A 24,822-nucleotide genomic window follows, 5' to 3' on the forward strand; every position below is an offset into this window, starting at 1 on the left:
AGATAAAATAGATGTTGACTTGGCCGTTCTATAAATAAATAAATTGGCCAGTTCTCAAAGAAAAGCATGAGCTACGCAGCTTCTTAGGATTATGCACTACTGACGCTATATGGAGGTATTTGCCAATATCGCTTCAGCCTGTTAGAAGGAGAACGAAAATTCCAATGGTCCCAAGACTGTCTGGAAGTCTTCGATCATCTAAAAGAGGCTCTGACAAGCGTACTTATCCTGAACTATCCCCTAACCGAAGGAAAACTTGTACTGGATATCAACGTTAGCAATTTGGGCATAAGAGCTGTGTTGTCCCGAATCCAGGATAGCTCAGAAGAAAAAGTCATTAGCTAATTTAGTAAGACGCTGTCCATGCTAGAGCTCAACCATTTCGTCACTCGTCGAGGGTTACTAGTTGCTGTAAAACCGATGAAGCACTTCTACAAGTACCTCTATGGGAGAAAGTTCCTGCTGTGCACTGATAATGTTGACCGCACCGTTAAAATAGCTTCATTTAAAAAGCCGGAGGGTGAAGTAAAACGATTAATAGAGAGGCTACAGGACCTACAGAGAAGCTACATCACATTTGTTTGGACCCATTCTATATAGTTAAAAACAAAGTCTATTGGTTGTTTTTTCTCTGGACTGTCCAAAAATACTGACCCCAAAACTATTTTGAAATTCTTGAGCGGTCTACAAAGTCTAATTAGATCAGCCCAGTGCTTGCGCACCAAAAGCCAGGTGAAGAGAAAACTGGATCCTGTATTATGGCCATAAAGAATCCAAACTAACCATTTTCGAAACTGCAATGCCAGCAATTTATCAAGTTTCCGCCTCTCAAAGAAGGAAACCGGTAAGCAGGGTTAATAGCGAAGAAATGTTTACTATTTTTAATGTTAATATCCAAAGAATTTTTAATAAATTATCAAAATTAGAGATAGTCCTTAATAAAGAATTGTTTGATATTGTATGTATAAATGAATCAGTATTTAACCAATGTTCCTTAATAATGCTTGAAGGTTATAAGGCGGCCTCCAGTTGTTGTAGATTTCTCAGCACTCATAAATGTGTGGTAATTTACCTAAAGTCAAATCTTAAATATGTTGACTTACATACTTAATATAGTATAAATAAGTAAATAGTAATAAATAATTAAAGCAGAAGTTCACAATATATCATATAATACTATTACAACTACCATATACATAAGTTAATCAAACAAATAGACAAGAAACACATTACATACAAAGAATCATAACAATAATTGACTTCAAATAGCTAATTTAAAACAGGCGTGAATTTAGTGTCTGCGATGTGTGGTTTTAAAATTCATCAAGTAAATAAAAGGGATTTTCACACAATAATTGTTTAAGCATAGATGTAAATACTTTATCACTTGACAAATTTCTAAAACTATCCGGTAAAGCTATAATATTTGCAGGTTTTCTGTAAAGTAGCAGGTATTTTCATTGATAAGTATATCATCCAGATAGTCAAAATCTATAGATCGTCTAATGGTGATTTTAATGAGTTTCTGAGTATTTTGACAGATGTTTAAAATAATATTAATCTGTCTTTGAGCATCCTAATTACAGGTGACTTTAATGTGTATTTTATGACCAATGACTACAGGGAGGCTGGGCATGGGAATCTGATGCATTTCTACGGACTACATCTGACAGTAGATTTTGCAACGAGAAAGGATTCCTGAGTTGGCAACGTATTTAAAAATCTAAATACCTTTTTTCAGGATCTTACGATCTGCACCACCTCTTAGATCATAGGGGAACAGGATCTTAATTAAGTAAAGTTACTTAATTAAAAAACCAAATAGAAGAATTAATTATAGAACTATAACTAGTGAGGACCTGTTACATTTATATAGCATTCTTGAGTCATTCCTACTGTACTTAAAGATGCAAAAGTTGTGGCCATTTTTAAGGATCAGAAGATGATGTTATCAACTGCCGTCCTAGTTCTTTGGTACCAATATTTTCCAAAGTCTTTGAACCTATATTAAAAGACCAATGAAACAATTTATTTCTTGCAAGGCAATTTGGCTTCTGGAAATCAATAATTTTAACTATTAATGGCCTTATGGATCTTGTTGTGAACGGTCTCAAGGATAAATTGCATACGTATGCCTCATTATATAATCTAACAAAAGCACTTGACTGTTTCAGACGCAATTTAACTTAAAAAAATACCTCATTACAACTTTACAACAAAAGTTTAAGCCTAATGGAATCTTAACTATCTGACTGATCGCAGAATGTATATTTCAATAACCAGAAAACTCAAAAAGAGAAAATTAAACATAAGGTACCTCAAGTGTCAATGTGTTCAATGACTGTGATCAATGACTTGTCTATTTTTCGGGAAACCTCTAAGCTTATTCTTTTTGCAGATGATACCACCAACATAGTTAGGCATCATTCAAGAGATCAAGTAAAGATATTGTGTGTGAGACTCAGTCACATCGGCTTGATTGATGTATTGCGAATCGGTTTAGTCTCATTTTCTATTGAACTTGACTGTGAAGTAAAAGGAATTTTAATTGATATGTTTATCATCCAAATGGTCAATATCTATAGTTCTCCTTATGATGACTTTGTTGAGTTCCTGAGAATTCTGGTGCTTATGATAGATAATCTAAATATTTCTTTGAGCATCCTAATTGCAGGTGACTTGTGCATTTTATGACCAATGACGACAGAGCTTGGGTATGTGATGAATTCCTACGGACTACATTTGACAGTGGATTTTGTAATGAGAAAGGATTCCTGCCTTGACAAAGTATCTACTAACCTGAATACCTCAAATAATTTTTCAAGATCTTATGATCTGCACCATCATTCCGATTATAGGGGTATAAAAAGAATTAATTATAGACGAGTAACTAGTGAGGGCCTTTTTTGTTTGAACAGTACTACAGGGTGTACACTGGGGTATTTGTGAATGACCCGTGTTTCTCACCCGAAAACTGTGTTGACATTTTTATTGGTACAATCACGACTCTAATAGAACAATGCTTTCGCTTAAAATCTAGGGTGGATAATGGTCCCAAAACATCTTGTTAATAACTAAAAAAGTGTATAGGCAAAAAACTTAGACAGACCACAGATCACAATGTAGAATAACATAAAAAATAACTCTTCTCCTTTAAACAATACCAATAATGACAGGCTTAATACGCAGATATTCAATAAATTGTATGTTAATTGCTGAAGAAATTATCAAAGATCTGCCAGCCACTTAAAAGATTACAACTTAAAGCTAAGAACTTTTAAAAAAAGGGATTATTTTGATATTACCACTACAATTGGAAACTTATTAAAAAATATTATAGTCTGTCCACTAAGCAAGTTAACAAACATCTTTGCTGGAGTCTTTCTTACTGTACAGTGTGTCGAAATATTTCCGTATGTTTTTTTACAAGGTTTCTCGCTTATAAAAAGAGATAGAGAGATGCGGTTTTCGCGACACCATGCTACCTCTTAATAATACTAAAGATTCACTCATCAAATTTGCCAATCTCGACTTCTATGGGTACTATATGCTAAAATCTAACGCTTTCGTCTTAGTTTCGTCCTTCTAAATAAAATGAGACTATTCTCAAGTTCGAAACTCTCATATTACCCGAGATAATAATTTTTAGGTTCTATATTTGTGCTCCAAAAACCCAAATTTTGTAGATATTTCGGCTTTTATGGGCACTATCTGTAAAAACTCAACAGATCCATTTTAGCTTCGTCCTTCTGAATCCAACGAGACTATTTCCAAATTCGTAGGTCGCATATTAGCCGAGATAATTTTTAGTTTTCATATTTGTGCTCCTAATAGTCAAATTTTGCTCGATATCTTGGCTTCTTAGCTATCTTAGTTTTTATGGTAAAAGGTGAATTTGAAAAAAAAAATTTTTAGTAATATGCTTTGTGTTTACATTCGCAGTTTGTGAAAATCTGCGTTTTTTTTTAAGTTTTTCGTTGTAAAAGAAAAAAGGTCTCATTTGAGTGTGTTTGTGAGCTATTACGATGGTAAAAGCTTGTGCCGCATTATAGAAAAAAGGCGATTTAAGCTGATCTTTTCACTTTAGCTAATACCGATACTGTCATAACTGTCTCATAAACGTAGAATAATAGAAACTTATTAAGAAATCTTTAAAAATTATAAAATATTTGATTTCCATAAAAATGCCTTTTATTGGATAGGTACCTTAACCCTAATGCCGTACGTTAAAAAAACGTATAAAAAGTACATGAATGCTAATATTCTTTATAATTTAAAGCATAATCTGATATTAATAAATATTTATAATGTAAATATTTTTTGACGACGTTACTGCTGAAGATACCTTATGTCGGTGGAATCAAGAATGCGATCAAGCGGGGTTGCGATGCTGTTGCCTTTTTCTCTAATATACATTATCTGCATTTATTTAACTTTGAATATTGTCTTAAAAAGTAACAAATTTTAATGATATTATAAATTGTTTTTTTGTCATTTCTACATAAGCATTTGGCATCATTGCATCAGAGATGTTACAAGTAAACAAACTGCCCATGGTTCCAATGCTAATTCTAGCCTTTCAATGTTCTATGTTAGTAGAATTTTCCATTATAAATTTTTGTCTTTGTAATTCTGCAAACCCATTTTCGGTTGCAATTTTTAATTGTTGCATGTTGGCATATTACCTTGAATAATTATTTTATTTTTTAAATACCCCCCACAAAAAAAAAATCAAAACCGAGAGACCCGGTGATCGTCGTGGCCATCGTACCAGTCAATCCATTTATTCTATTCTATCCATTTTATCTTCTGGGAAAATGTTCATTCAGCCAGTTTTGGATTATTCTAACATTATGGGCTGAAGCTTAATCCTGCTGGAAGAATATATCGTACAGTTAAGTTAGTGGAATATCTTCTTAAATGTTCATAGTGTTCTCTTGTAGAATTTTTAAGTACTTATATTAGAGTATCAGGAAAGTAAAATATAACACCAACACGTTTCAGCGTTAGAAATAACAAAAAAAATTTCTTACGCTGAATACGTATCGGTGTTCTATTTGACTTTCCTGATAGTCAATTAGAGTATACAACTGACAAAATTCAATACCCATTTGAGTTTAGATTTTCTTTATAAATCTTATAAACAATTTTTCAGTTAAAAATAAAGCAGGAGACTTTAAATCCGAACATAACTAACTTCGAACCGAACTAACTCCAAAATCGCTTTTTGTATCCGTTTTTTGTATACCGCGAGTTGTATCTCATAAGAATTCTCGAACTTGTGAAATGTGCCTCGTCTAATTAGATTATATTTCTTCTCAAAATTATTGTCATATTTATAAACCAATTCAAGTGTTCATATTTCAATTAAGTTGTCATATTTATCAACCAATTGTAAGACCAGGATGCAGATGAATAAATTTATACTTGTAAGGTCTTAAAAACACCGGTCTCTTGATATATTTTCCTGGACGAAGTTTCGGAGTGAAGATTTGTCAAAACAGCCATGTTGGCAAGGATTAAATTTCAATTTTTGAAATATTCTTCTCTTGGGTTGTCTTTTTTTGAAGTATCTATATGACAAAATAGATAGTTACAAAATATATAAATTCTAAGATAAAGATTAACTGATCTCAGGCCTTGTCTACGTTTTTATTAGGTTATATGAAGCAGGTATTCATATCATATTTCTCTAAGCTTCTAAATCAATATCGCTTTTGATTTTTTTATCGCTTAACACAGAAGGCATTTAATAGGGTTTGGCATGAAAACCTCTTAAACAAACTGTATCCTTATATTTTGCCACCAACTGTCATTGTTTGGTTTTGAAGCTTCCTCGAGAATCAATCCATTCAGGTTGTCGTCGATGGACAAACCTCGCATAGGTTTCAAACTGGGTCCCTCAGGGATATATCTTGTGCCTTAACCCCTTTTCTTATATATCAACTACCTTGTCGACAAGTCTTCCAATCTAAATTACAGCTTTGCTAATAACAGGACATAGAAAGACACTTCTACAACATATATTAGACAGGCAGATGCGAGATCGAGTGCAGAACGTTTAAAAAGTCGCTATATCGGGCCTTCTTTTTATGGAAAATTGCCAATCAAAGGAATAATATTCCTAAACAATATCTTGCCCGAACATTACAACTTGCAGAACTTTAAGAAAAGTATTCACACACCTTTGTAGCATCGGCAATACTGGAGTACCATAAGGTTTGCCCTTTTGTGCCAGTGTATTCCATAAAAAAAGAAACAACTTACTATAAGACTTAGAACATTGAAAATCTAGAATTAGCATTGCCGTGGAACTATGGGCAGTTTGTTTGCTTGCAACATCTCTGATGCAATTTTAACACACCTTATAATAACATAAAAATTTGTCACCTATTTTGACAGGCGCAAAACAATACTATTCTTCTTCAATAACAACAACAATACCTCTTTAATAATAAATAAAAGCTTTTTTTCCATAAAATATGATAACGTACTCTATAAAGAAGTCAACATTCAAAGTCAAATAAATGTAGACAACGTCCCTATATTAGAGAAAAAGGCAACAACATCGCAACGCTGCTCGGCCGCATTGTTGATTCCACCGACACAAGTAATCTTTACCAGTGACGTCTTCAAAAAATGTTTATTATTAATAGATTATGCTTTAAGTTATAAACCATATTACCGTTTATGAACTCTTTATGCGCTTTTTTATCGTACTTTATTAGAGTAAAGGTATTTATCTAATAAAAAGCATTTTTATGGAAATTAAATATTTTATATTTATGATTCTACGTTTATGACGACGGTTGTCCCTTGATATGATGTTTTGACAATATCGGTATTTACTTGCGAAAAGATCCGCTTAAATCGCTTGTTCTCATGGTGCGGCACAAGTTTTTACTATCGTAACAGTTTACAAAACACTGAAATGATTCAACCTTTTTTATTTTTCAATGAGAAACTAAATAAAACACACAGAACTTCACCTACGCCAAATGTAAACATAAAGATATCGCCTTTTGCCTGCGGTGTTGCCATTTCAAATTTTTTAGAAACGGTTTTAGGAATAAAAATGTTAATAATTTTTTTTTGCTTTTAAGATGTCATTTTTGGCGCTTAAAATAACATATACCTATTTCTACTTTTTAGAAATAGGTATATGTTAGGTTATTAACATTACTATATGTATTGATATATAGCTGAAAATTTCTTCTTTTGAAAATGTGTGTAAACTTGACAACAGAGAATCGATGAATATGTTTATAAACAAAACACCCCCCTTGCCCCTGTGCACATGTTGAAGTCAAACAAAGTTATTGTTTACTCATTTTAGCCTCTCAATGTTTTAAGGTATAAGAGCATCATTTGTAAAATACAATTTTATTTAAAAGCTTTGATATCTTGGGATTTTGTTCAAATATGTGACGTACTCCTTTAAATTGCGTGCTCTTTATAGAAGAACCAAAATTAATAAGCCAGTCAAAATAATTGCCACAAAACAATTGCCAATGCATCGTACTTTAACAACATAAGTAGTTAAGGAACTATTATGGTAATTGTTTCAATTTAAATCAATTATTGTTATGGGCCATTAAATTGATATACACGAATATAGCAACTTTTTGTGATTACTTTTTTTTTTGTAACTGATTGACTTAAACTAAGATAGTTTCGTAGAAATTCAAACGTGAAATATAACCTACTTAGCGAAGTTTCACAATATAAAGCACCATCCTCAAAAAGCTATTTATAGTCCCAGTCAAATACGAAATATTGGTACGTAAGGGCGATTTTGGCAAAGTAAAGGCCAAGCAAGTGCAAAATCGTTACGATCCTGCCTAAAGCCTACGGGGCCTACGGGTGCGTAAATAATCCTAAATGTTCGCCCTGCAATTGATCGAACTGTTAGAAATACCCCGGAGCAAGGATATAAGGGATGCTGGTGCCGCTTTGCCTTCCCTCCTGTGCCCCCTTCAACCCCTTATTCGCCTCCCCTTGCTCCTTCTGACAGATCCCGTCCGACCGATAGGATAGTTCGACTGTTCGGGAGATAGAGAAAACAAGAGGATCGGTCGCTCGACGCGTGGATGATTTACAGGACGGGCTTTTAGGCATTATTTCCTGCAATTGGCTGGAAAACTATAGATAAAATTGAGTTAATAGGATTTATGTATTTAATTTTCCTTTAGATTTAAACCTTAGGCCTAAAAGATGAAATTAAATTTTTTAAATGTATACTGGATTTTATTGTCTTGACTATGCTTTAAATAGCTTTAATATATCCTTTTTTAAGTAAAGAGCATCACTTAATTAAAAGCCTACGTTTTTCAAGTCAGAGATAGATTTTTGAACCACACAAATTAACTCAGGCATGAAAGTCCGGTAAGAAACTTATTTACTTCTGTGACCTCGAAAAGTGGTCTCAGACAAATCGCACGGGTGACGAGTATTCTGGTCTGGAAAACGCGGTTGCAGACTTGATGTTGAATATCATTTTAATTTAAATTGAATTAGCATAACATATATGAACATAATTCACATGATTGTACAAAACTATTTAATTAACGAAATATATCAACAGAGTTAAACTATCCTGAGTGATAAATATAAAAGTAACTCTTAGACGACTATAGTCGCAAGGTCTATACAAATGTACATTGAATAATGATAATCAATATACTTAACATCAAATCGCATGCTAAAATATGGGATGCTCTGGTACCTAACAGTAGTGTATAACGCAAAGGAGTATTGAGATATATAGAGAGTCAAAAATTTCCTATCTGAATTAAAGTAATTTGTGATTATATAATAAAATTATCCCTTAAAAATACATAAAATGTTAATTTTTTGCATTTTTTTGGATTCCTACCTCAACTGTGTCATTTTCAAATAATCCTTGACAAGCATAATTTAATGGAGATTTTTGTAAAATTCAACTTAGCTTAAATAGCAACCCAGTCGAAGCAGCGTTGATGTTTATTATCTATTGCTGGAGAGAAATGTGGAAATTACAATAGAACAAGAAATCTGCAATGCAAATCAAATATTTATTACATACATACAATGCTTATACAGGTCAGAAAGTCAAGTAAGCTAAGTTATTCTGTTTACAACATAGAACACATAACAATTAAAAAAAATGAGAAGAAAAATCGCATGCCATAGAAGTTAGGTAGAGGTGGTTGCAGATAGTCCTTAAGTGAGTAAAAGGCCTTCTTTATTGGGTAGCCTATAATTTTAGACACTGTTCACAGATCAAAAACTTAACATCAATAATCAGAGCCCCTTGGAGTTCTAGATAACCTATAAAAGTTATTAAATATGTTATCACGGTTCCGAGTCAGGTGTTCATGTAAATCACTGTAAGACACATACTCCTTAACATAGGCAAGACAGTTGTATATAGACAGGGATGGAAAGGTAAGAATTTCTAAGAAAATGAAGTGCTGCTGACAGCTCCCTCGATAATCAAGTCTAGCCAAAACACGCACGCATCATCTTTAAAGAATTTGAGTTCGAAGTGAGCAATATATTTAAAAGAATATAGAAAAACTTTTGAAGTTTCTTTCAGAAGCCAGTGGTTTCTTTACTACACGTTTGTTGTAAAGCTTTGCTTCAATTACCTTTCGTTGGACAGTCCTCACACTTACTTTCCGTTCCGGAATTATTCTTGATCTATTAATTCTTATAGAATTTTTTCTCACGTGTCCCCGTTCATTGTATTATTTCAATATTCTGGACGCACTGCATTTTACCAATAGGAACTGCCTGGAAATATTAACCCAACCTTCCGAAAATGCATAAACTCTAGGCAAATTGGTTTACTCTTTGGCATACTTAATTCTTTTAAAAATAAGAAGAAGCTTAATTTTTTCCTCTCTAATAAATGTTTTCATTGTTATCTGAAATAAATTCCTTTTTTGGACAAAAATTTTAAAGTTGCCTACTAATACTAATATACTTACTAATTTGTTTGAAATTAGTCCCACTAAAAAAACCTTATGGCCTTTGCTAACAATGTAGTAAGCAATAAAACATTGTTACTTACACAGCAGCAGGTATATATCCTCAATAGCAAATAAGCCAAATGCAATCATTTGAAATAGCTATGATATTCCATTTGTCGCAATTTAACGAAGAGCTTTGATTTTTCTGTTTGCCCTGAATAAGGGTTAATATAGTCCAAAACGTTGGTAATTAAAGGGGTCAAAAATTTGAAAGGCTTGGATTTTACTTGATCACTTATACAACTAATACACAAAAGAAAGATCGTGTCCATTTAAGTTATGCATATTATTTCAAAAATCAATAGTTCAGATCTAAATATTTGGGGTATTTAAACATAATATTTTTAAATAAATGTGATAAGTAAGTCCCTTAAGACTTTGTGTACATCAGCCAACCTAGCCATGCATATTAACCAACAAAATCAGTTCACTGCGTTTTCTTCCTCTGTATTAGTACAATTTTGCAGGATGTACTTTGGTATACTTCTGGCACTGGACTGCCTAACTGCAAAGCTGTTCTGGGGTACCTTAACCTTAATATGAATCACGAATTTAGTATAAGACGCAGTAGACTTAATATAGACAAGGCACACAGAGTGTCTCTGCCTTTGAGAATCTTACAAAAATCTATTATTATTTTTGACAAAGCATTTATACTTACATGTATTAAAAAATCAAAATAAAAAGCTTAGTATATTACGGGATACAGGATATCTGGCAAAAATGTGTATTTCCTGCATTACATTTTTAAGTTTTTTTTTATAAATAATTAGGTACGGTACTGAAAAATATACAAATGTGTTTTATTAAGAAAAAGAAATTTACCAGGAAAGAATTAACAATTTAAGAAGCAGGTCTAAGGAATCTTGGAATATTGTTAAGCGAAGAAAAGTCCATCAGAGAATAAATGACCTGACGCCAGATGAACTGAACAATTTTTACTGTAATATGGGAGTCAACCTCTCAAAAGATATTTCAAATGCTAAAAATCCCTTGAGTTATTGATAAGGCACTAGTACACCCGACGCATTATTATTTGCTCGCACTGATCCACTAGAGTTAGTGCAGATATTCACCTAAATTAAAAAGAATGCAAAGCTCTTAAGGAATCCTTCAAAAGCCATAAACTCCTCTTTCGTATCAAGTGAATTTCCTTCATGCTTAAAAAAAGCTGTCGTCATTCTTCTGCACAAAAGTGGAGATGCAAATAATTCATAAAATTTTCGACCACGCGCTCTCCTTCCTACACTAATCAAAATTATTAAAAAATTAGTAAAAATCAATCATTTCTTGATAAATTTTGTATTTTAAATAATAATGAGCAGTTTAGATTTCGAAAGAAAATAATGCAGTTTTTGTATTTCTGCAGCTGCTTTATAGTAGATTAAACTCTGGTGAGTGATGTTTTATGATTTATCGAAGGCATTTGACTGCGTGACCTATGAAATCATTTTGGGAAAGCTGGCCATATAGGATTTCATGGGTGTTAACTCAAAGTGGTTTGAGTCCTATTTATCTGGACAAACCTAGAAAGTATTTTTGTTTACAATTTGTAGAATCCTAAGAACAAGGTACAAATATTGGTGTACCCCAAAGCGCTGTTTAAGGCTCATTATTATTATTATTTATTAATGTAAAAGATTTACCACAGCTTTTAATCCAGTTAAAGTTTACGATATTTACAGAAGATATAACAATTCTCTGGCACGATATAGATCCAATGCAATCAAGCGAAAAAGTGTCTGCAGATATTTTGAAAGTTAAAGCTAGGTGTAATGCTAAATTAAGTCTTAATATGTCAAAAACAAATAGTATAAGCTTTAAATGCTTAATTTATAATATTTTTTTTAGATTATGTGTGACTTTCAGATCAACAACACAATAAATTTCTGGGTTTGACTGTCGGTTTGACTGTTTGACTGTTCGGAGAGCATATCTCAGGTATTTGTAATAAGGTTTCTTCTGGCTGGTACACTCTAAGGGTAATAGCGAATTGTTTGGATTTCGTCAGAGCACAAAAGGACAAGTTGGATATGGCGTTGTATATTAAGGTTCTTGTTCTCAATATCTCCTTCAACATGCTTTTTTATATTTCAAAAGAGAGCAGTTCGGTATCTTTATGGGATAATGAAGACTAGAGCATTGCTTCATCCGTTATTTACCAAATGTAGCATTTTGATCTTGTGCTCTCTGTTTATACTAGAAACCGTCACTCTTATAAAAAAAAATTAGGGCGGAACTTCACATTAAAGACATATTTTCTTAAGCAAGCTTTTTATAATTTGGAAAAATTCTATTTTAAGTTTAATAAATTTTTTTAAATTTGATATTATTGCTTATTGAGTTTAAAAGTATTTTAGGTAGTAGAGCTATGGCTTTAACAACCTCAAATATTGTAATGTTCCAATAATAAAGCTTCGGATTTGAGTCAGAATACATACAATTGACTTAAGCATCCCTAAAACAAAGTCCATCCCTGTTGTACTTAAACCAGACAAACATTACGTTAACATTTTGGTCCAAATTTATTTACCCTTCCACCCCCTCCCCGAATACAGCCTTCTCATCTTCCATTACTCGCATCGCATTGGAGCTATTGATTTATATAGCGCCGGTTCACTTGTCCGCTTTCCTACATTCCCGCATTTCTCGCATTATTGTATTTAGTAGGGAATATCCAGACCCTCGCTTTCGCTCAACAAATCCTAAAAATAATCAAAACTTATGGCCGTAATTCCTGAGCCCATCCTTACGCAGTTCTTTTTAGAATTCCCACCCCTTTCGTGACTTCATTAGGGATAGACAGGGGTCCATCACACACCAAATTATTTTCTAAGAAATTGCTTTTCGGCCTACCGTATCAGTCGGCAAAGTAAAAATAAAGGGGGCGCAAAAATAGCGCCGGAATCGACGTTTCGTGTTTGGGCCCCATAAACGCACTTTTATTATTTTATGTTCGATAACGGGTCCTATTGCTCTAAGAAATTACCTAAAGCCTTCCTTTTTTTTCCACTCGTTTCTTTTCCTTTACAGGGGAAGACTTGCATGTCGGTTAGAATTTGACGCAAAGCGGTAATATCACGTGAAAACTTTGGTCGTTATTTTACTATAATGGTTTTTACCTAATAAAAAAAGCCAATGAGGTGAAGGGAGTAGTTTTGCTATTGGGAGCAATAGTTTGAAGGTTAATATTGTAAAAAGTTTTTCCTGCTATACGTTACCCGGGATATCCCGCATATTTTATGTCTGTTTACTTCCTTATAAATATCTATATGAGGTTGGGAATCATAAGTTATAAATCCCTTTCTTTCTTATAACTGGGACTATAGGGAAGAAAAATAGTGTCTTTTGATCATAAAAACGTATTTTTAAATATAAATATATATTACTGGTTTTCAAACATTTATTACTGTCTGATTTTCATTGAAACAATCTTTTTCCATCTTTTTATAGATCAACTAAGATATTTGCTGTAGAAAGACTTAAAGTGTATTAAGTTTAGTTTAGATACATGCTCAAAGGATTAGATTCAATGCTAAATTCTGTGCGATTTATTTTTTGTGCGTTATATAATAACGAAAATATATACTATTTTATGTTGTTAAAAATTATTTTTGTGGATCGATATTCAAAATTCAAATTCAAAAATAGTTTATTCAATAATTACTGAAAATACGACTAAGTAAAAAAATTATTAAATGAATAAACAGTTAGAGCACATTTACAGTCTTGCGACATTGCTTAACTATGAAAAAGAAGACATCATAATAAGGCAACTAGTGCGCCAGCGCGTAACGTTTCATCGTCCTTCGGTCTTGCTCCAATAATTAGTGCTATGTGTGTTTTATCTTATGTAATTCTATTAATTAACCTATCAATTTAAAAAATATAAAACTATAAAGTCAACAAGAACTAAACTATAATAAGTATAAATAAAATAACTACAAGAAGAACATATGTACGCAATTTAAATAGTACTTATTAAAGAGAAACGTAAAATCTTCAATGAATATAAAACGACTAAGATAATATGACACAAATATATAACGCAACTAAAATATTTGGTATGGATACAGGCAAAAGAGGTTCTTATGCAAAGCTCAATTTTAATTTTCTACAATTAAAGTTCAAAATAAGGGCTTTTACGGTTTTTTTAAACTTTGCCCTGAAGAGCATTATTTTCTTTACATCACAACATGCCATATAAGAAATGCACATCTGAGAGACCCTACTAGATTTTTTTATAAGCAATTTTATTTATTGAGGGTACTTTGAAACATAGCATAAGAGTCTGGTCGCATAAAGTTGCTTTACCCTAAGAATACTAAACTCTTGAAATAATAAATCCATTGAGGACATGCGGTTTTTATATAAAATGATTTTTATACACCATTTCTGTGCTTTTTCTACACTACTTAATGCAGTTTCATAACTGCTTTCTCATGCTATTATGCCATATTGAAGAATAGACTCAAATATAGTCTTTAAATTACTTTTATTCATATAAGACCTTAATTTCCTTAAAATAAATATGATTTTTTGTAGTTTGGTACTTCGGTTCGTTCGATAAATTCGGCTAGTGACAGGTCTTTTAACCGGTCACTGGCACTTAAAAAGCCATCTCCATACTATCGGTATTGCGGACAACCTGGAATGCCGATGGTGCTGTGAGGAGGATGAAACCGTTGACCATGTAGTCGGGGAGTGCCCAGCACTCACGCGCGCCAGGTTCAAATACTTGGGTAACACTTTCAGTGTACCGAGCGACTTTAAGTCCTTCAGACCAGAGAGCCTTATAGGTTTCTCTAAGGCCGTTGGGCTCTGGTAACCCCCGGTGGGGCATGACGGGTCCATCAGGAGACCTATATGCACAACTGCCTTGGCAGCCCACTGTTTCGTCAATTCAATTCAATTCAATCTATGTGGAATAGTAGAAGTTTTGTCTTCTCCCAGTTAAGACTTAAGACATTTAGGTCTAGCCAATTTTTAACCCATTTTAAGGTCTTTTGAGATTTAATATTTATTTCTTCCCAAGTGTTACCATATATGAGACACACACTATCGTCTGCAAAAGAGACAATTTCAAAATCTTCCTGATGATCCAGAAAATCATTTTTAAGTACAGAATGAACAGCACGGACCTAAAACAGTTCCTTGGGGAACTCTTCTTTGTGAGCTTTCACTAGTACCAATAGTAACTCTTTGGATATGTTGATTATGGTGTCTAGAAGTATTGACTAATATTGAACTATTTAGTGGCGGGTGTTTCTGCCTCGTTGAGTGTTTTTGTTTTAATTTGTATGTTTAGTGTTTTCTGATCTTGGTTATATAAAATTAAGTCTCTTTCTTCTTAAAATTTTGATATTTCAGGTGTCTTAACAAAGGGAGTTAATAATTAAATTAAAACAAACATCCTATAAACTTAAAATAAACATCCTTCTTCTCTAATATATCATCAATCTTAAGACCTATATCTGTCAGGTCCCCCAGTAGTCTAGAGTTAATAAAAATAATACAAGTCAGCTTTATATCACATCAAATCTCACTGGTCATCTTGCGCCATATTATGGCTAAGCCATTACAGCTTTAGTATCAAATTTCATACACACAAGTCAAATACGACGGGAAAAATATTTAATAATAAAACTTTTTCTTATATGCGTCTCATTGTTCGTAAGGTTGACAGATGCCAGTTTTTATCCCTTTTCAGCCAGCTTTTATTTATTTTGACCATTTAACAGGGCGAATTTTTATACAATACTCCATTGTGTCTAGTACGTGTATGGAATAAAAAGTTATTTTTTCAAAGCGAGGATAAACGAAATGCGTTGGTGCGAGTACCCTTGTCAGGGTACAATATGGCAGGTAGATTGATTTTTTAACGTTAAAAATAAAAAATCGACTTACCAAAATCATTCATACTTCCGGGAACTCCTGAGGGTCCCGGTAATCCTGGCAGTCCGCTCAGTCCTGCAAGTGCATAATCTTTAAAGAAGAGAGAAAATTTTACGTATATGATTAAATAGTTCATAGCGCTTTATTAGGAAAATAATAAGTTTTTAAGAGAATTAGTGAAGGATACCTTGTAGTCCTAGCAAGGCACCTGGAAACGATGGAGGCCTGTTTTGATCCATGACTCCTCCGTTCGTGTGAAAAGGATTATTGTGATCGTCCATTATGTTTGGGTAATCAGATGGTTCAGTCTTTGGGGTAACGGGTCCATTTTCACCATTGTCGCTCAGGTCGCTGCTGTTGCTATCCTCGCACGTTGATTGCAAATGGTTTGGTGATTCTGAGTTATTGCTTGATTTCTAGAAATAAAAATACAACATAAAAATATAAATGAGTAGCAAATTTGTGAGAGCTTCTTAAGTATAACCTTATTTTAATAGAACAGTTATTCCGTTATTGATTAATTGACCATCATTTTGCGAGTTAGTTAAACATTTTGGAATGCCTGCAGTCTAGCAATATTATTAGTGACCCTCAGCAAGGTTTTCGAAAATACAGGTCTACTAGCAATCTGTTGGCTTATGTCACGCATGTTTGGACCGAGGTTATCGAAAAATATGATGAATACTGTGCAATAGCCCTGGATATTTCAAAAGTATTCTAAGCCTCTCTACTAAGAGAACCTCTCATTCCTGCACTTAGAAGCTTCCTCATAAATCGACCCATAAAGGCCATCGTTAATGGATACATCTCGCACAGGTTTCAAATTAAGGCTGGTGTCCCTTAGAGTTGCACTACTCTCTTCCTGTTATATATCAACGACCTTCTCGATAAGACTTCTAATTCAATTTATCGCTCTGCTGCTGACAGTACATTCGTGTCTTCCTTCAAGTCAGGTAATAACTATTAATGCCGATCTTAACAATATTTTGGAGTAGGATGAGTGCAATTTGACTGAGTTAAATGCAGCTAAACCTCAGGTCGGCAGGCTGCAGGTTGTTACTTGCCGTTGTCCTTGTTAGTTAACTGTGGGGGTTGGAAACAATCGGTCTTGGCATGATCAGGTAGTGGCAATAGCTAAAGCGGCCTTTAAAAAACTTTGTTTTTTTTTAACGAAAATGCTATATACACCGCAACAGCTTTTAATGCTTAACAAGGCCCAAATTCGTCCATCTCTTGAGTATTGTTTTCACATATTGTACTCTGAACCCAAACAACTGACCTGACTCTGTTTCATCGATACCATCACGGTAAATGCTCTTCCAAACGGTCTTCACCACTACAAATATGACTTTATAGAAGCCTTTGATAGAGTCAACTATTTCTTGTTTTATGTTGTTGGAGATTATTGTGTTGGAGGTTTACTGTTGACTAGTTTTATCTATACTGCTAATGTTGGAACGTTTGGTGTCACGATACAATTTTACCACGAACCAAAACTCTTTATTTTTAATCTCGACACGTGTTTCGCTAACGATGTTAGCATCTTCGGGAGAAGATTAAATCTAAACTAAAATTGAAAATTCTTTATGTTTGTGGAAGATATAAAAGCGGATCTGTAATTTAGATCCCATAATTTTCTACCTAGAGCAATACACGCAAGATCTATTTAACAGGCAGTTATGACTCATGAATATCGAGTGCATCTACAGACACCTAGAACGTCACTATATCGAGACTCCTTTTTATAAAGAACTGCAAGTCTGCGGAATCAACTTCCAAAGCACGTCTTTCTAGAACATTACAGCTTGCAGAACCTTAAAAAAATATCCACAGACACATTCGTAGCACTCGCGCTACTCGTGATAATCGGGTAACATAAGGTTTGCCCTCATGCCAGCGTATTGCGTAAAAAAAAGATACTGTGGAATAGATACAGATTCCCTATTACTTCTAACGAATCCCAAATACTAAAAAGGCATAACCAGAGTTGCCTGAATATCAAATTTAATTTTTGGTCTTAGAACATTGAATGCGCATAACTCTAGCTGCACACCATAAGCGAGGTTGTTTATGTTCAGCATCTTTCAGACAATAATGTCAAATCGATTTTCTAATTTTTCATACAATTTATATTTTTCTTAATCCACTGCATATTTTTTTAATCTATTGTATTTTGTAATAGCTAACAAATGTACTTTGATACTAATCATTAAATTTTTCAGAATAAAAAAATATTCTTAAGAATACCTGATATGTTTACAATTAAAGTATCCAATGTTGACACTTTTTTTTTTCCAAGATTTTTTTGCAGGGTGGGAAGCTACCATCCGATCAATATCCAGCAACCAAAATCGAGAACGCCGCATATGGCGTTTGAAAACAGCCTATTTCTAGCCCGCACTCGCTGTTATTTAATAGATATAATGTCCATATCTCCTATGATTCCCAAGGATTTTAATAATTTTTTGTTCAGATATTAACAATGAACAACTAAATCTACACAAACTAAGTTTTTTTTTTGCGAGAATGAATTAAAAAGTCAAATGTTAAAGAAATGAAAAACGCTTTAATTCCCAAAACTCCTAAAGGATTTGGATGACTTTTTTCTATAATATATAATAAATACCTGGACCGATAAAAATGTATTGAATTATTAGATGTTTAAAAATATAAACGGCTATAACTCATTAACTAAATATGATAACCGAACTAACTATAAGGAAAAGTTTTATTCTTATCCTTTGGGAGCTTTGGGAGCTTTTTTTATTTCTTCAACATTTGACTTTTCAATGAATTTTCACAAAAAATCCTTAGTTTGTAGAGGTTTGTAACCACCATAAATCGACTTAGTTATTTATTGTTAATATCTGGACAGAAAATTCTTACAACCTCTTGAAAATTACAGGAGATATGAGCACTACATCGATTAAATAACAGCGGGCGCGGACTATAAATAGGTTGCTAGCAAACGGCATATGCTGCGTTCTTGATGTGATTGCTGGATATCTACCGGACACTAGCTTCCACATATTATTTTTGCGGCGTTTACTGATTGGAATAAGCAAAAAAATTTCCAAATTGTAACAATTTACTAAACTACACATTTTTATTAATATTTTCGTAAAAAAAATTAGGGAAAAAGGTTAATTCTAGTATAGGGTAAAAGGATGTGAGATGGACCAGGAGGGTAGACGGTCCACTCAAAATATCCGGCAAGGTTTGGCAACAGGGCAAGACTAACCTGTCCCGCTCTGTTTCTTAGCGCCAGTTGCCTTTGAGACAGCGACTGGAACGTATTATAACGCACCTTCGCGAATGTTATTTACGATAGTTGAAATCACCACGTGCAAAAATTTTATATCAGTTTTGAGAATCTTATATTTTTTTTTAAATCAGGTAAGTTTAACCGATTTTTGTTGGATTAGTGTTTAGATACCATATACAAGGTGTACTAGAGAGCACCAATCGTAGCTCTAATCAGCATATTTTAAAAGCTAGACACTGGTCCATCTATCCTCCTATTTGAGGATAGATGGCCCACTTAAGTGGAGGAGAGTTGGACCAGCCTATTTTGTTTTAGGATTATGCCCAATAAATATATCCAAAAACAAAACGCACCTAAAAGAGGTTCTTGGACGGCTAGAGCATTAGGTGATGCAGTTGATGCTGTGAAGAATGGCGGTATGGGGTTTAACATGCAAAAGGCAGGCTTTGCAACCACCAGAACAGAAGTAAAAATCATGGCGTTTAATTTAGCTGAACGATTGGGGATTCCAAATAAATTTAATAAAAAAGAAGGTACATTAAAAAAAAATAAAAACCACATTGCTAATTTATTATCGTCTTTTTTAGGTAATGCTGGCCAACAATGGTTAGAACTGTTTTTAAAGCGAAGACCTGAAATTTCAATCAGAAAATCCGAGAACACCTCAATTGCGCGAGCTTTGGGAATGTCAAGGGAAACCGTTAATAATTACTTTTCGGATCTACAGAGAATGATGACTGAACACAATTTTTATGATAATCATGGACATATATTCAATACAGACGAAACAGGATTACAGCTGAAAACTAGGGCTGGTCAGGTACTAGCCGAAAAAGGGTCAAAATGTGTTCCAAGCGTAAGCCCTGGGGAAAAGGGTGAGACAATTAGTGTCATAGCATGTTGTAGCGCAGAAGGCACTTTTATCCCCCCATATTGTATTTTCAAAGGAAAAAATAAAAACGAAGACTGGCATGAAGGTATGCCACCGGGTTCTAAAATTAGATTTTTGGGAAAAATCTGCTTACGTTAATAGCGAGATTTTTTTAGAATGGTTACGAACATATTTTCTACCAAGAAAGCCCTCGGGTAAAACTTTACTAATAGTGGTGGCCACACGTCCCATACGACCAACCTGGACCTACTAGAATTTGCTGAGCAAAATGATATAATTTTGTTTTGTTTACCATCGCATACCACTCACTACCTGCAGCCTCTTGATCGCGCCTTCTTTAAACTCTTAAAAGCAACTTCTACGCTGAATGCCGTTTTATGGTTCAAAATAACCCAAACAGGGTCCTTAATCGTCTTCAATTTGGTAAGCTGTTAGGTCAAGTATGGGCAAACTCAGCAACTGTTCAAAATGTGGCCTCTGCATTTAAATCCACTGGGATATATCCATTTAATCCGTTAATTATCCCAGAATATACTTTTTTAACACAGATACCCCTTGAAAGTCCTGAAACAGAAACATTACAGACGGTCCAGACGGATAACTTATCAATTAGAGCTGAGTCTCCTCAACCAGGCCCCTCCGGAATTCAAAATCTAAAAGCCTTACCCATCAACCCCAACAAGTCATCAGTAGCTGATGAAGATATAACTCCCGGAAAGGCTTTTGATGAAGTAACGCCTGTACCTGTTTTATCTGTAGCAGTGAAAAGAGTTCGTAAAAAAATATCCGGAGAGATAACAGCTAAAGAATTTATAAAAAATAAGAAAAAAGATAGCTAAAGAATTAAAAAGTAAGAGAAAGGTGAGTGAATCTTCAGTGTCTGAAGATGATGTTACTCTTGATGACAGTTCCAGTGGTGAAAAAACTTAAGTGATTTAGAAAATGAATGTGTCGGTTGCAAGGAAGACTATAACCAAACGTCTAAAAAAGACGAAGGGCTGCAATGTATCATTTGTTAACGTTAGTTACATGAAACTTGTTCTGGCTTCGTTAACCTTTGCAATAAGTGTGGAAAGACTGTAGCCACCAAAAAAAATAAAGTATAGCATGGTCCGTCTATCCTACCCCTAGTGGTCCATCTCATCTCCACAGAGCAGAATAGATGGACCAATGGCATACCTGTCATTATGTATATTTTTTAGTGCCTAAAATTAATATTTTTAATTCCTAATTATACCAAAAGAAATACCAATGTTATGTTATGTTATATATACTTTTTCCAAATTTGTTATTTTTTTTATTAAGCACGTTAAATTTTTTTAAATGTGGTCCATCTCTCCTCCTTTTACCCTACAATACTTAATAGATAATTCACAAATATGTCGTTTTTTATAATATTATAACCTATACGGATGACACCTAGCTCGTCTGTGAAAGGAACGATTTAAATTTTTTCCAATAAATATGACCCACTTCAACTTCTTTATTATTTTTTCAGCAAAAAGGGAGTTTTTAATTTTATTAATAATTAAAAAAGCGCACTGAAATTACTCAAAATATCCTTCCACGTAATACTATACGAAAAATACGCCATTAAAACGTAGACAACGAGGGCAGAGTTGCCAAATACCGCAGTTGCCGTTCTGTGTGAAAATTAGTATAAATATAGTACAAAATAGTTTTGGTTATTAAACAAATTTCACTCTTTCTTTTTCCTTATAATAAAGAAATGCAATTCAGTTTCTGCTCATTACAATAATTTTTTATATCACTTTATTTTCTTCTGTTAAAGTTAAGTGATACTAAGCATGTTTATCATCCAAAGATACCGCTCCTCCTGTGTTTTGGATTTAGATTTTGCGCTAAATCCAAAACACCCAATGTTGATTCTAGTATATTCAATATTTTAAGTTCTTGCTATTAGTTTAGTTTTATCCATATTAAAGACCGAAAATTTATATTATTTGACTATTCTGAAGCTTAAAACTGAATTATGGTACACTCTAACTATATTATAGAACATGCAGGGCCATATTATTAAGTTAGGGTCGCGTAGTGTAAATAAAGTTACCTCTTTGATGGATAAGTTAGTTCCCCCTTCCAGTGCCTGCCCTAATAACGAGTCAGCAGATATATCAGCCGGGTTATTATTAGTCCTGGATGAAGGGGTAAGTCTTTCTGTAAAACTATCTAATCTGTCGCTGCTCCGCGCCCTTTTGGCCGGGGGTGGTGAGTCGCCGGTTTCCCTTAAACGGGGCTCTGGACGGTCGGTGGCCCAAGGCAACGAGGAAGAATTCTGTAAATTCAAAACGAGGCACGTAAATGAACTGAGAAATTTGCATACTTAATTATTTAAATTTTATAGCTCTTCAATAATAATATTAGTTAAACATTAGACCATTAGACAAGTCGCTTGACTTTTACAAATGCTGCTGGATAATTTATAAATATTATTGAGCGTGTTTCCAATAAAAAAATATATGGCAGACTTCTAATAACAAAGCCCTAAAAAAATTAATCTCGAGAGTATGTAACATCTTTAAAAGTGACATCTCTGGTTTATAAATAGCGAATATGTAGAGAACATTAAAACCCTCCAACTGAATAAGAGGTTCTGCAGCTCTTCCAGTCACCATTAAGGCTCTTATATATCGATATGGAAAATTGAAGTAGGAATCCACCTGCCGAGCCAGTTTTCCTCTGATCAAAGCAGCGGCTTGAAGGAACCGAGGGTCCTAAGAATATATAGTTTGCTACCATGACAAATTGACACTGGCTAATAATCATGAGCTAGTTGCCCAAGAAAAAAATAGATTAGAAAGTTTGGAAAGTTTCCCAAATGAGCTGAAATATCTTGTGTGACATGACCAAGATTTAGACGATTAGAACTCTGGGATCATTTAGAATATTAGTGAAATAGAAAGCAGGGTAATTCTCTCTCCACAATATGGAAAAAATTGGGCGGAATTGACCACAGAGGTCTTTGGTATTGATGTTCGAAGGGCTCTTCTGACGTGGTTGGAAACACCATAATAATGGTTAAGAAGTTCATCAATAAAGTTGCAAGACAGGTGGAAATAATAGTCCTTAAAATAAACGAGGACAAAATGAAATACATGTATGTTACAAATAGAACGAGAAGAGATAGGATAGGGTAACGTTACAATGAGAGAGTACAATTTCAAGAGGGTAACAAGTTTTAGGTATCTAGAGGCCAGAATCAACGAGGAAAACAATATACCCGACAAACTCAAAATAAGAATTCAATATGCCGGTAGATGTATGCACGCTCTAAAAGAAGTTATTACCAGCAAAAATCTATCCCGAAGATTAAAAATTAAAATATATAAAACTGTCATACGACCAATGGTTATGTAGGGAGTGTAACTTGGACACGTACCAAGGAAAACAAGCGCAAGCTTAAGTGTTTTAAATGAAAACTGACTGAGTTCTATGAGGAATGATAAAGATTAAGATAGGCTGGACATGTTTACTGACAACCAGACTGCCAAGTGATCAAAATGGTCTAAAAACAAAATCCTAAAGTGCGGAGATCTATGAAGAGACAATATCGTTTTAGATCTGAGAGCGATGATGATACGATCCTGAATTGATGTAAGAAAGAGAAGAATGAAGAATGATCGTGCAGTTAGCCAAAGCCCACCAAGGGTTGAAGAGGTACAAATAATGATGATGAACTGATAGGAACACTAAAGTAATAATAAATAATCTACAAAGATTGGATTGGATAAAAACTAGACTGATCATATCAAAGGTATTTATGGTGACTTGAACCAGTTCACCTGTAGGCTTAGGATGAACAGTGTGCTGATAAAATATTTTAATAGAATATAAACATAGCTTTTGATGACACTGAAAATACGTAATTCTGTTGAAAAGAATTGAGTCTTGTCATATTATTTATAGGCTCTTTGTAGTAAAGTGAGTGGTTTTCTGGTTTTAATGAAACTTTTCTTACTTAATGTAGATAAAGTTTTATATATAGGTAGAATGTAGTGATAGGCAGGGGTAAAATCTGGACTTGTTTGGTACACCTGAGAGTGTATTAGTTTAAAAAAAATTGTATGCCATATTTCTAATTTACTATTGTTGTAGTTAATTAGGTTACATGGAAGAACAGGCAGCGAGATGCTATCTTGTTGCGCTGAATCTCGTCTTGAAATAAAATGAATTAAAAATGTAAAGTAATATGTATGAAATAAAAGATGACTTTTATTATTATTATTATTATTATTATTATTATTATTATTATTATTAAAGTTTTGTAATCTGTAAAGTAAAAGAGATAAAAAGAACAGAAAATGGAATATAATTGAAGAACAGGCCATATCAGAGGATCCTTCCTTTAAAATTTTTTTTTTTTAATAGCATTGTTTCTAAACAACTAATAAATAAACTATTATAAGCTGGTTTTTGAAAAATAGTTAAAGAGTGCCTAAATATTTTACTCTCTAATACAATGATGATACAGAGATTTAGAAATCCCTTTAATTCTAAATTTGCATAAGGTATGTTTAATTCAATTTTATTTGCATAGGTTTTGTTGAAAAATGAAAACGACCAAGTAGTAAATGAGGTTGTAGTTATTTAAGTTCTCCACACATATGTGCATTTAATATTATCTCAGAATGCCCTAAAGTAGCCAAGATTGTAGGGTAAATAGAGAGTAGAAAGGAATTTAGTAACCCATTAGTGCCCAAAGTTAGTTTTTGTTTTATTTTTAAATTATAATTTAA

At 33.6% G+C, this 24,822-nt stretch overlaps 1 protein-coding gene across 4 annotated transcripts in view; it reads right to left on the bottom strand.

Annotated features, from left to right (window-relative positions):
• The window catches only part of LOC126745595 (protein abrupt), a 147,100-nt gene that overhangs the window by 39,540 nt on the left and 82,738 nt on the right, over positions 1-24,822 (bottom strand). For 2 of the 4 annotated variants that reach the window (XM_050453512.1, XM_050453515.1), the window contains exons 5-7: positions 22,137-22,361; positions 16,096-16,324; positions 15,921-15,983 (exon numbers count right to left, since the gene is read on the bottom strand). In XM_050453512.1, coding sequence (XP_050309469.1) covers positions 15,921-15,983; positions 16,096-16,324; positions 22,137-22,361 — 517 coding nt within the window. Of the gene's footprint in view, positions 1-15,920; positions 15,999-16,095; positions 16,325-22,136; positions 22,362-24,822 lie in introns of all 4 variants that reach the window. The other 2 variants (XM_050453511.1, XM_050453513.1) reach the window with 1 other exon arrangement.

Source organism: Anthonomus grandis, chromosome 16 (assembly GCF_022605725.1).
Source record: "Anthonomus grandis grandis chromosome 16, icAntGran1.3, whole genome shotgun sequence".
NCBI lineage: Eukaryota > Metazoa > Arthropoda > Insecta > Coleoptera > Curculionidae > Anthonomus > Anthonomus grandis.